General features: G+C 41.9%; 1 protein-coding gene across 4 annotated transcripts in view; it reads left to right on the forward strand.

Annotated features, from left to right (window-relative positions):
* Positions 1-12,441, forward strand: part of LOC129627674 (olfactory receptor 4B1-like) — a 72,301-nt gene that overhangs the window by 57,187 nt on the left and 2,673 nt on the right. For 3 of the 4 annotated variants that reach the window (XM_055547135.1, XM_055547134.1, XM_055547133.1), the window contains 2 exons: positions 4,846-5,758; positions 6,621-7,659. In XM_055547135.1, the coding sequence (XP_055403110.1) occupies positions 4,886-5,758; positions 6,621-6,797 (1,050 nt within the window). In that variant the 5' untranslated portion in view covers positions 4,846-4,885 and the 3' untranslated portion in view covers positions 6,798-7,659. Of the gene's footprint in view, positions 1-4,845; positions 5,759-6,620; positions 7,660-9,156; positions 9,221-12,441 lie in introns of those variants that run through there. The other variant, XM_055547132.1, reaches the window with a different exon arrangement.

Genomic DNA, 12,441 nt, shown 5'->3' on the forward strand with positions numbered 1-12,441 from the left:
TTTACCAGCTCAGTGCAGGAGATGGTGGAGGTGGCTGAAGGGTGGGTAGCAGAGACAGGAACAGGTACTGAAAGGCAAAGATGACAGAAAAGGAAAACGTAGTTTTCCAAGTTACCAGTTGTTCCTTCTACTAAGGATGAAGACTGGAAAAACTGGGCTCTCCTTGATTTTTCTCTTATCTCTGAGTGAGCTCTCAGATTGGCTCTAGAATACTGTTCTTAGTTTCTCTAGTGAATCAAAAAACATTGAGTTCATACTCAAACAAGAAACATTTGTGTTGGGGAATCAATATACATTGGATCTCTTATAGAAGAGAACATTTAATTTTAACTCTTCAGTATGTGTTTATGTGCCTAGAAATTGTATAGGGTAGTGATGAAAGAACATATGATCTGGAGTTAAATTTCTTGGGTTGAAATTCTGGCTCCACTGCTGTGTAAACTTAGGTCAGTGAATTCACTTACCTGTGCTTCTTTTTTTTCCCTCATATGTGAAAAATGGGGTGATAAAAATATGCACATCACAGGTTTGTTCTGGAAATTGAGTTAATTAACATATATAGAATAAAAAGCCCAAACACAAACAGACTAGTAGATACAGAGAACAAAATGCTGGTTGCCAGAGGGGAAGGGTGTTGGGGGAAGGATGAAATAGGTGAAAGGGATTAGAAGATACAACCTTCTAGCTACAAAATAAATAAGGCATAGGCATGTAATGTGTACATAGGGAATATAATCAGTAATATTGTGACAACTTTGTATGGTGACTGATGGTAACTATTCTTATTGTATATTGAGTCACTATATTGTATACCTAAAACCAATGTAATATTGTATGTTAATTACAACTAAAAAAAAAACCTGTGTGACATATGATGCCATTGAAATACTAGCTATTATTGTCAACCAAAATGCAATTAATAATAAAATATAATAAAAACATTAAACAGATAATTTTGAATACTAGGATATGTATTTCTTGGTAGAGATAAAGAAACAGTATTTTAAAGAATTTATTAACTGCTAAAAAAGAGGAGTATGATGAACTACTTACTGTAAGAACACAATGGCAGGACTATATTATTTCTACAGTAATCAGATTCTACATGCAATCTAAAAAGAAGGGAATACTAAACACTGTGAAGGAAGAAAGGACATTTTGGATTAGGAAATAGCTGTATAATGTTCATTTTGGGGATGACAGTTGCAGAAATAGGCAATGGCCAGTTCAAGAAGAACCTGGAATCCATGCTAAGAATATTGGAATTTGTGCTGTAGGCAATGCGGAGGAGTTGATATATTTTAGGTAGAGTAGTAGCCTGATTTGCTATTCATTTAAGAAAAATCACCAAAGTATTCTTTCAATGCTTAGAGAAGATACGTATGAGTTGGAGTGTTAATCATGAGAGGGCTTCCCAGTGGCTCAATGGTAAAGAATCTGCCTGCCAATGCAAGAGATGCAGAGACTTGGCTTCCATCTCTAGGTTGGGAAGATCCCTTGGAGGAGGGCATGAAAACTCATTGCAGTATTCTTGCCTGGAAAATCCAATGGATGGAGGAATCTGGAAGGCTACAGTCCATGAAGTCACAAAGAGTCGGACATGACTGAATGACTGAGCATACACACACATTAATCACAAGATTCATTGAATGCACAGGACTGGAATTAGGGTTAGAAGGTGGACAGGATTGAAAAGGACAAGGAGAGGGCATTTTGGATGAAGGCGGCTCCGTGGTGGGAATGAACAGTGTGGGCTTGTGGGAGGAGAGGACCCTGAGTTGAATAGAGGTGAGTTGAAGTTTAGTTGGCTAAGAAGGTGATGGTTGAGATGGCTCAGTCTGTGAAAGACTTTGAAAGTGAGCCAGAGGTGTCCAGGGTTTTCCCTGGTTATTCCCAAGCAGTGGACGATCTGAGGAAGGAAGGGTCCAGGAAACAATCTTCCAGCTGTAGTCTGCAGGGTGGATGGAGTGGGAGGTTGTAGAGACTAAGAGGCTTTGCTGACTTAGGCATCAGCCGACAGCAGGTGTGAAGGTGAGGGTGGCAAGGTTGGAGAGAAAGTGCACAGGAGAGATGATTAAAGATAAAATTAATGGACTGTGGTGACTGACCGGATATGGGAATGAGAGGCACGAATCACATATGACATCAAAGCTACAAGCCTGGGCATCTTGGAGGCTGATGGTGTCATCAGAGCTGCTTGAAGGTCTCCTGTTATTCCATAGCTTAGTCTTACCAGCTTCAATCTATCACTGTCCCAATCTTTTCCTTTGTTTCAAGTGAGGATGTGGTAAAAGGAGATTTTTGTGATGTCTCACAATCTTATCTTTTAACCATTCAGCGACTGGATTTTCCAAGGTGTTGTGATGCTGACAGGTATTCCTGATTCTGAGAGCCTCGTGTCCACAACACTGCTACCAATGGAAAGGGCACCATGCTATGATGAGTTTATCAATATTGCTTGCATTTGGTCATGAGTACCAATGTCATTTCTATACTGTGTGCATCAATATCTTCCAGGAAACTGTCTCTTGACCAGGAAATTTCTTTTTGTTTCCATAAGTGACTGAGCACCCCCACCTCCCTTTTTTAACCTCTGCAGAAGAAGTTTAGAGTAGTCATACAAATGACAAAGAAAAATTTCATTGCATTTTAATTGAGGTTGCCTAAATTTGTATATAAAGTTAGGAATAGTCAAAATTATTATGTTAACTTTTATTATTTAAATATAATATGTAAGAATTTGGGGGGATGGATATGTTTTCCATTTGACATATATATTTTCTTGTGTTCTTGTGGTATTTTTATGGTTTTCTCTGCATAATTGATTACATTTTAAAGTATTTAATATTTTTTCCCTTGGCTATCATAAAAGGAATATTTTTGAGCTATGTTTTAATTAGTAATTGTATTTTAAAATTTTTTGTTGTGTTAGTGATGCTCAGATTTATGTATGCATTTATTTACTTTTATTTATCAATTTCTTAGGTTTATGTATTAGGAGGTTTTGCTTGCACGAAACAGAAACCCATTAAACTAGCCTAAGCAGAGAGGAGAATTTACTTGAGGAATAAGGGGCATTCTCACGTACACAGGGACTGTATCAGGAATGGAAAAGTCAAGGATCATGGATGCGTTCTGCCATAATTTTTTTTTTTCAGGTTTAGTGACTTTACATAATCCTAAAATTTTTAAAATATTAAAAACTTAAAAAATTTAAAAATAGTAAAGAATCCAGTAAATATACAGTAAATATATTTAGTGTATATATTTCATATTTATAACTTGGTATTTGATGGTCATATACATAATGAAGTGATGACAACCGTTAAGCCAATTAACATATTCATCTCCTCCTGTGGTCACTCCTGGTGTATGTGGGAGTCGGTGCGAAAACTTGTAATCTGCTCTCAGGAAATTTTGAAGTTCAGCGTACATCCTGGTGTGAGGAATTCTGACACTTATGACTTTGTTTCCATCTGTCTATATCGTTGACTTCTGTTTTCTCTGTTGGTTCTGGTCTTTATTGATCAGGTGCAGCTTTACTTTTCCAAAAGTATATTTCTTGAAAATTTCAGTGTGAAATCAGAGATAAGGGGAAAAGCAATGGGTAAAATTTAAAGCAGAGAATCAGGTCTTCATACTGTTTCTTCCTTATTTCTCATGGATCCTATGTGGTGAAAATACGCCTAACACGGCACCTTTATCTAGAGAGTATTGTTTTGAATCTGATGTTGTGATCCGTATTTCTCTTGTATTCTCTGAGGGAGTGTGTGTGTGTGTGTGTGTGTGTGTGTGTGTGTGTCTGTCACTCAGTAGTGTCTACTCTTTGTGACCCAATGGACTGTAGACCGTCAGGCTCCTCTCTCCATGGAATCTTCCAGGCAAGAATACTGAAGTGGGTTGCCATTTCCTACTTCAGGGGATCTTCGAGACCCAGGGATCAAACCCATGTCTCTGGCATCTCTTACATTGGCAGGTGTATTCTTTACTACTGTACCACCCTGGAAGCCCACTCTGAGGGTGTATACATGTATAAAAGGTGCTCGGCTAAGTATCTTCTCAGGGAAATAACTCACAGAGAAATCTTCATCTTGTTATCATATACTTTGCTGCTGGCTACCAACCGGGAACCGGGAAAGGCAGTCTGGTCAGGCACAACAGTGCTCTCAGAGGACCAGCTCTGTGAGTTCAGGATCTGTGAGCCTTTTGAGCAGTGTGCCAAGAGTTTTGAGAGTGAAATGATGGAGACATACTACTGAGCAGAACTCTCTACAAAGTGTTTGAGCACTTGTTCTATAAGCTCAGTTATTGAAGCTGCAAGACTGGCGAAGGACTCTGACCTGAGTGAGCTGAGGATTAGAATGGAGTGAAGAAAATGAGACAGAGGAAAGGGAAGGATTAACAATGGGAAGATGGTTCCCTGAAGAGAAGATGAGGGATAGAAGGAATTCAGAATTTAGGAGTAGCAGTGTGTCATGGGGATTTCCCAATAAGGGAGAGCCATTAAAATGCAATGAAGATGGTAAAAATATAAGAGCTGAACTTGAATGACTCCCTAAATTCAGAATATCTTGTGGTGGGTTAGAAGAAGCCCTATGAATTCAACCTGATTCTGAGTCCTACAGTGGGCCATTTTCTGTGTGATGCTGGGTGAATAACCATTTCTCTGAGCCCTCATTTTCTAATATATAAACTATTGTTAGATTGGTCATATTTAATGCTCAATGAGCTCATATTGCCTAAATAAATGAGTTCATGATAAATTTTTGTTGTAAACCGATTTATGCTGTCCAACTTGCTATAAATGAGGTGAATTTGTTATAATCGATGTTTATTTTATTGCAGGTTCTGATTATCTCCAGTCCAGTACATATGAATCAACTCCATGGCAAGGACCAATAATGTGACTGAGTTAATTATCACCAGTCTTTTCCAGGATCCAGAGGTGCAGAGAGTGTGCTTTGTGGTGTTTCTGCCCATGTACTTGGCCACGGTGGTGGGCAATGGCCTCATTGTTCTGACGGTTAGAGTCAGTAAGAGCCTGCGTTCCCCCATGTACTTCTTCCTGAGTCACCTGTCGCTGGTGGAAATCAGTTACTCCTCCACTGTTGTCCCTAAATTCATCACAGACTTACTTTCCAAGATTAAAACCATCTCCCTGGAGGGCTGTGTGGCTCAGATATTCTTCTTTCACTTCTTTGGAGTTGCTGAGATCTTCATGCTCACAGTTATGGCCTATGACCGCTACATGGCCATCTGCAAGCCCCTTCACTACACAACCGTCATGAGCCGGTCTCTGTGTCACCAACTGGTGGCTGCTTCCTGGCTGGGGGGGTTTGTTCACTCCATGGTTCAGATCATTGTTACTCTCCAGTTATCCTTCTGCGGTCCCAACGTGATTGACCACTACTTCTGTGACCTCCATCCCTTGTTCAAGCTTGCCTGCACTGACACCTCTGTGGAGGGGGTCGTTGTGTTGGCCAACAGTGGATTGTTCTCCATCTTCTCCTTCCTTCTCTTGGTGTCCTCATACGTTGTCATCCTGGTCAACTTGAGGAACCGTTCAGCAGAGGGGAGACGCAAAGCCCTCTCCACCTGTGCCTCTCACGTCACGGTGGTTGTTTTGTTCTTTGGACCTGCCATCTTCCTCTACATGCGGCCCCCCTCCACCTTCACTGAGGACAAGCTGGTGGCTGTGTTCTACACAGTGGTCACCCCCATGCTGAACCCCATCATCTACACACTCAGAAACGCAGAGGTGAAAATTGCCATGAGGAGGTTGTGGGGCAGGAAAGTAAACTCAGGGTTGCAATAAAAATGAAAATATTAAAAAAATTAGTATGTATCAGTTCAGTTCAGTTCAGTTCAGTCACTCAGTCATGTCCAGCTCTTTGCGACCCCATGAATTGCAGCATGCCAGGCATCCCTGTCCATCACCAACTCCCGGAGTTCACTCAGACTCACGTCCCTCGAGTCAGTGATGCCATCCAGCCATGTCATCCTCTGTCGTCCCCTTCTCCTCCTGCCCTCAACCTTTCCCAGCATCAGAGTCTTTTCCAATAAGTCAACTCTTCGCATGAGGTGGCCAAAGTACCGCAGTTTCAGCTTTAGCATCATTCCTTCCAAAGAACACCCAGGACTGATGTCCTTTAGAATGGACTGGTTGGATCCCCTTGCAGTCTAAGGGACTCTCAAGAGTCTTCTCCAACACCACAGTTCAAAAGCAGCAATTCTTCGGCATTCAGCTTTCTTCACAGTCCAACTCTCACCTCCAGACATGACCACTGGAAAAACCATAGCCTTGACTAGATGGACCTTTGTTGGCAAAGTAATGTCTCTGCTTTTGAATATGCTATCTAGGTTGGTCATAACTTTCCTTCCAAGGAGTAAGCGTCTTTTAATTTCATGGCTACAGTCACCATCTGCAGTGATTTTGGAGCCCCCAAAAATAAAGGGTTAGGGTTAGTGTGTATAGGGTGACCAAATATGCATTCTGACTTTGGTGAATATAAGCAAGAGAGGAAAAGTTAACCAGTTCATGTTTTTTGTTGTATTTTATTTTATTAGTTTTTACAACACTGCCCTATGATGATGAGAATTTAATTTTCCTTTTCCTTTAGACACCACCAGAAAATTCCAGACTTCCCTTATACTTCAGTGCTGCCATCATTAAACCCAAATTCCCCACAGAATTCACGCTTGTAAATTTGTGTCAGCTTTCTTTTATTCGATCTTCATTATCATTAAACAATAAAACATATAATTATTTAGGTACTCTAGATATGTGTGGTTCTTAAATTTCTATAAAGCTTATTTTATAAATAAAGATTTGTTGTTGGTGATTTAGTTGCTAAGTAGTGTCTGACTTTTTTGCAACTCCGTGGGCTATAGCCTGCCAGGCTCTTCTGTCCATGGGATTTCCCAGTCAAGAATACTGGAGTGGATTGCCAATTCCTTCTCCAGGGGGTCTTCCTGACTCAGGAATTGAAATCAGGTCACCTGCACTGGCAGGTGGATTCTTTACCGCCTACCCACCTGGGAAGCTCAAATGAAGATCTAGGTACCACTAATAAATTTACCGAATGACTGAAAAAGCTTGCTTCCAAAATAGTAACTGACTTGTTCCTGAGAATCCAACCAAACTTGTCTGTCTACTTTGAGTGATGGCATAAAGGGACCCTTTTATCAGCCTATGTGGCCTCAGACTTCCCTGGCAATTCCAGAAGACCTTGGCTCCTGCTCTGTCTAAACCTGTCTAAGCCTTCACTATCTCAGTCTGGTCAGAACCGGGCCTCAAAATTCTTTCAGATACCACTCTTTTCATAAAACCTGTGCCAGTTTCCTTGGGTTGTGAAGACAACTTCCTCTGAAAACTAATTGCTCTTTGCTTATATGGACAGCTTTTTGGGTATTTAAGCCTGTGTATTTTATACTATTGCTATTTCTGGATGTGTATACCTTGAAGTCTACTTGAGGGCTGAACATTACTTACTTTTATGCTCTACTTCAGTGTCAGCATAATTTTATGCACATAATATGTCCTCAGCAAAGTTGAATAAATGAATACAAAATTAAATAGATTAATGAATAACAGAAGATGTGAATGGCATGTAAACTCTGGTGTCAAGGTTCATACACAGTGATGTGAAGAATAAAGAATGTCCTATGGCCTCAGCATCCAATCCTAAGCTTCAATTTCTGGAGTATACTTTTAAAATTATTTTTTTGCATGTAAATGGTGAAATTTTCACTTGGCATTATAGAATCACTCCAATTAACAAACAATCCTTATTAACCGTCTTAATGTTAGCAGGTATGCTATCATTCACTTCAGTTCAATTCAGTCACTCAGTCATGTCCAGCTCTGCGATGCCATGGACTGCAGCGTGCCAGGCTTCCCTGTCCATCACCAACTCCCAGAGTTTCCTCAAATTCATGTCCATTGAGCCGGTGATGCCATCCAACCATCTCATCCTCTGTCGTCCACTTCTCCTCCCACCTTCAATCTTTCCCAGCATCAGGGTCTTTTCCAATGAGTCAGTTCTTCCCATCAGGCGGACAAAGTATTGTAGTTTCAGTTTCGGCATCAGTCCTTCCAATGGATATTCAGGACTGATTTCCTTTAGGATGGACTGGTTGGGTATCCTAGATGTCCAAGGGACTCTTAAGAGTAGCACTGATGCTATCATTAGAGAGTAAAACTTGTTAATATGCTTGAATAATGATGACAGAAGAAATATTGCTTCAAGTCATGATTTGGGTGAGATTAAGATAGAATCGCCACTTTGTTAACTTTCTGTATGGAGCATATGAGATTGTGTTTTCACCCAAAATATTTTTGGTTTCTCATATACCATCTTTTCCCATCAAGACCTCAGTAGTTCATGTCATGTTGTGTTTTAGATAAGCTCCTTGTACTCCTAGGTATCAATCATAGCTCTTTCTGAGCTGCCCTTATTTAATGCCTTCTCTTCTTTGGTGATCCATTAGGCAGAGTGCACAGATTTTAGGGAGGGACACCTGGACTTAAATTCCCACCCTGTCGTCTTCTACCTGTACAACATTGGGTTCATTCACTTTTTCTCTTGGTGTCAGCATGCTGTGATTTGTGGAAAGATTGTGGCATGTGGAGAGAGATTATAATTAAATTTATTTATGGCTGTGCTGGGTCTTTATTGCTGTGCGGATTTTCTCTAGCTGTGGTGAGCAAAGGGCCTCTCTGCTTGCAATGTTCGGGCTTCTTATTGTGGAGGCTTCTCTTGTTGTGGAGCACGGGCTCGAGTGCACGGGCTTCAGTGGTTGCATAGCGTGGGCTCCTCAGCTGCGGCTCCTGGGCTCTAGAGCACAGGCTAGCTGTGGTGCATGGGCTCAGTTTCTCTGTGCATGTGGGATCTTTCTGGATCAGGGATTGAATCTGGAAAGAGAAGATTACATTTTTGTATTATCCCTCCCTTTCAGTGTGATAACATAGGAGTGCCTGGAAGGCTTTTCTAACTTCCTTGGTGCCCTCATCCCCTTAATATCATTCTAATATCTGAAATTCCCCAGTAGGAGCTTTGTTTCAGGGCAGTAGGGCTTTGCTAGAAGGGAAACTATTGTTAATCACTAATATCTTAATTTGGATAATTTTACAAGATGGTTTTCTTTTCTTTCTAGATGGTTGTTATCTGGCCACTGAAATACGGTTCAATCCAAATCCAGTTCATCGTCTGCTTTTGCTGTGAGCTACGAATTGTTTTTACATATTAAATGTTTCAAAAAAAAATCAAAGTAGGGTAATACGTTGTGATACATGAAACTTAACACATAATTCAAATGTTAGTGACCATACATAAGGTTTCACTGGACTATAGTTGTACCCAGTATTTCACTTATTTATGGCAGTTTTTGTGTTAGATTGCCGTGAGTGGCTGTGACCCAGTGTGGTCTACATAGCCTAAACTACTTACCATGTAACCCTTTAGAGAAGTTTGCCCGTCCCTGCTTAAGCCGTAATGATGTTTCTTACTCAACAAGAAGTCGGGAGGTCAGCGGTCCCAGGGTTGTTCTGCTATTCCTATGATGCCCAAGCATCTAGCTGGTGCCCCTTCGATTCTGTAGTCTGTCCTGTCACAGCTGCTAGATATCTATAGCAGCTCTTGGTGTTATCTGCTCCCATGCAGGGAGGGAGGCTCTCATTTTATTGTGGGAAATATTTCCCAGAATTTCCCCAGAGCAACTCTGACTCCTATTGACCAGAACTAGGTCATATGTCTATGCGGAGATGCAAAGGAGGCTGGGATAGTAAATAGTGAAAATAGGAATGAGATTATAATATTAGACCAGATATTGTGTTTCCTCTGAACTGGTCACACTGGTGTTCAATAATGCCAGAATTCTTTCATTAAGTAAGGGAAGTCTCCACAGGGAGTTTTGGTAGAGGGAACCCTGGGGGATAGTGATGTGGGCACAGTGAGGTTGTTAAAGGATTTGAGTCTGGTGCCAGAGTCTTCAACTGAAATTGAGTTTACCCTCTTAGAGACTGTGCAACCCCAAGTAAGTGACTAAAACTCATAATTCAGTTTCCTTAATTAGCATGAAAGTTTGGGCCAAGTGCAAGAAGCATTTTATTTTTTTGGCCATGCTACACAGCATGTGGGATCTTAGTTCTCTAGCCAGAGATTGAATCTGTGCCCCCTGCATTGGAAGCATGAAGTCTTACCCACTGGACCACCAGAGAAGTCCCAAGAACCATCTTCCTAGCAACACTGTTTTGCTGACAGCACCCCTGATTTTTTTCCCTGACGAATGATTAAGGATTGAGGCCCTGGGATGTGAGTTCTTTTGTGAAATTTAAAACATCTCTTGTTACAAGAAATTTAGACCATATGCAGTTGTTATCATAGCATGGTTCCTAGACTCGCCTGTACCAGATACCTAGTTTCAATAACGATCAATTTAGGAGAAATCTTGCCATGTCTCTACCAGGGCATCTCGATGGCAGCATTGTTGACATTTTGGTTCAGATACTTTTGGGAGACTGTCCTGTTCATGTGGGATGTGTCCTGGAATCCCAGGCTTTGACTTACTAGATGCCAGTAGGAACATTCTCCACCCAAACTGTGACAAGGACAAATGTCTCCAGATATTGCCAGATGTCCTCTCGGAGGAAAATTGCCCCCAGTTAAGAACCACTGATTTGTACCAGTTTCTCCTATCCAAAATTAAGAGTGTTCCTGGAACGTCCCTGGTGGCCCAGTGGTTAAGAATCCACTTTCCTATGCTGCTAATGCGATTCCATCCCTGGTTGGGAACTAAGATCCTTCATGCCTGAGGGTGACTAAGCCCGGGGCCAACACTGGAGAGAAGCCCAGGCATTGGAGAAGGCCCACGTGCTGCAGGGGAAGATCTCGTGTGCTGCAGCTAAGGCCTGGCACAGCCAAGTGCTGGGGTCCAGCCCCGGCTGATCCAGGGTATTCGAAGCGGGGACGGCGTCGGCGACCTATTTAATTATTTATTCATCAAAGATATAAAGAGTAATAGAATGAGGATAGCTCAGTAGGAAAATTCAGTGGAGAAAAGAGGCTGAGTAGCTTGGTTTACGCGGGAGACCAATAAAACTTCAAGACAAGAAGTTTGCACCACTTACGTAGGCCGCAGGCGTCCTTCCATTCTCCCGAAGGAGAGGAGACACTGAGGCCTCCCCGGTCGGATCTTAGAAGCCCAGGCATAATTAGCAAGCATGGCGGGTTCCGCGCTCCAGATGGAGACTCAGCCAGAAGTTGAAAGAGAGAGCGACATGGGGAGACCAAGCTTTGGTGAACAAGGCCCGCACTTTATTTTCCAAAGTAGTTTTTATACCTTAAGTTATGCATAGAGGATAATGGGGGAAGGGGTAGAGCCATGCAGCAAGCCAGGCTTTCTTCCTGCAAACTTATCATATGCAAAAGTTCAGGTGATTGACATCATCTTCTGGCCCGGAGGCCTGTTAACATTTTAAGAAACTTATTTTTCTCTAAAGGTGATTATTCCAAAGTCAGGCACCAGCCTCCCAAAAAGCATTGGACAAAGCTGCATTTTACATTTCTATACACCCATTATATCAATCAATACACTGCCAAGGACACAGTAGGTAAGGAGTATGGAGACTTAGCAGCAAACATTGGCCCAACAAGTGAAAAACCCTTCACCAATACAATTTCTAATCAATCTTTTAACTACTCAAAGGAATCTGTGTTTAGGCAGTTTAGAACATCTCCTGCCTCTCACAGTTGGGAGGCTCTGAACAATCACATGTGGCCGGAAAAACCCATTCAGGCAGGCTAGAGGATTTCCAAAGGAGTTTGTAGGTTGAAACACTGTCACATCCAAGAATTATTAACTGGAGCTGTAAGCTAACTCTTTTTTTTTCAGAGAGAGGTAGTGGGCGACAGCCCCCTGTAAAGTCAGAGGTGTAGGTGAAAGCACAAAGCAGAAAGTAGGCAGACTCTGGTTTTGGGGGTAGATGCTCGAGAATTTCCAGGGGGACTCCTGAGGCTCGATCCCACCTTTGCGTATGCCGAGCCTCCTTCCTCATGACCTTTGTCATGGGCGGAGTGCCTCACGCTGGCTCCCGGCAGTGATAGAATTCCAGTTGAGCTATTACAGATCCTCACTCAATATGCAATATGCCGGCTCCCGGCAGCCAAGGAAGTAAATAAAAACAGGAAACACCCCAAATTCCCAAAACAAAACAAACAAAAAAAACTAGTGTTCCTATATGATCCTTGGTAAACCAAAATGAGGTAAAGCGAAGTGGCAGTCACCTTAAGACGTGTCTTGCTGACACACAAAATAAATCAAGGTAAACCACCGGTGCTCACAGACACAGCTGAGAGGTATGGCAGCCTGATGCTGAAATGCTTGGCAATGCCCGTTGCTCGGGGTGTGTGCTGCCTCTATAACGCTCACTTGTTAAGGCAA

This window comes from Bubalus kerabau, chromosome 15 (genome assembly GCF_029407905.1).
Source record: "Bubalus kerabau isolate K-KA32 ecotype Philippines breed swamp buffalo chromosome 15, PCC_UOA_SB_1v2, whole genome shotgun sequence".
Taxonomy (NCBI): domain Eukaryota; kingdom Metazoa; phylum Chordata; class Mammalia; order Artiodactyla; family Bovidae; genus Bubalus; species Bubalus kerabau.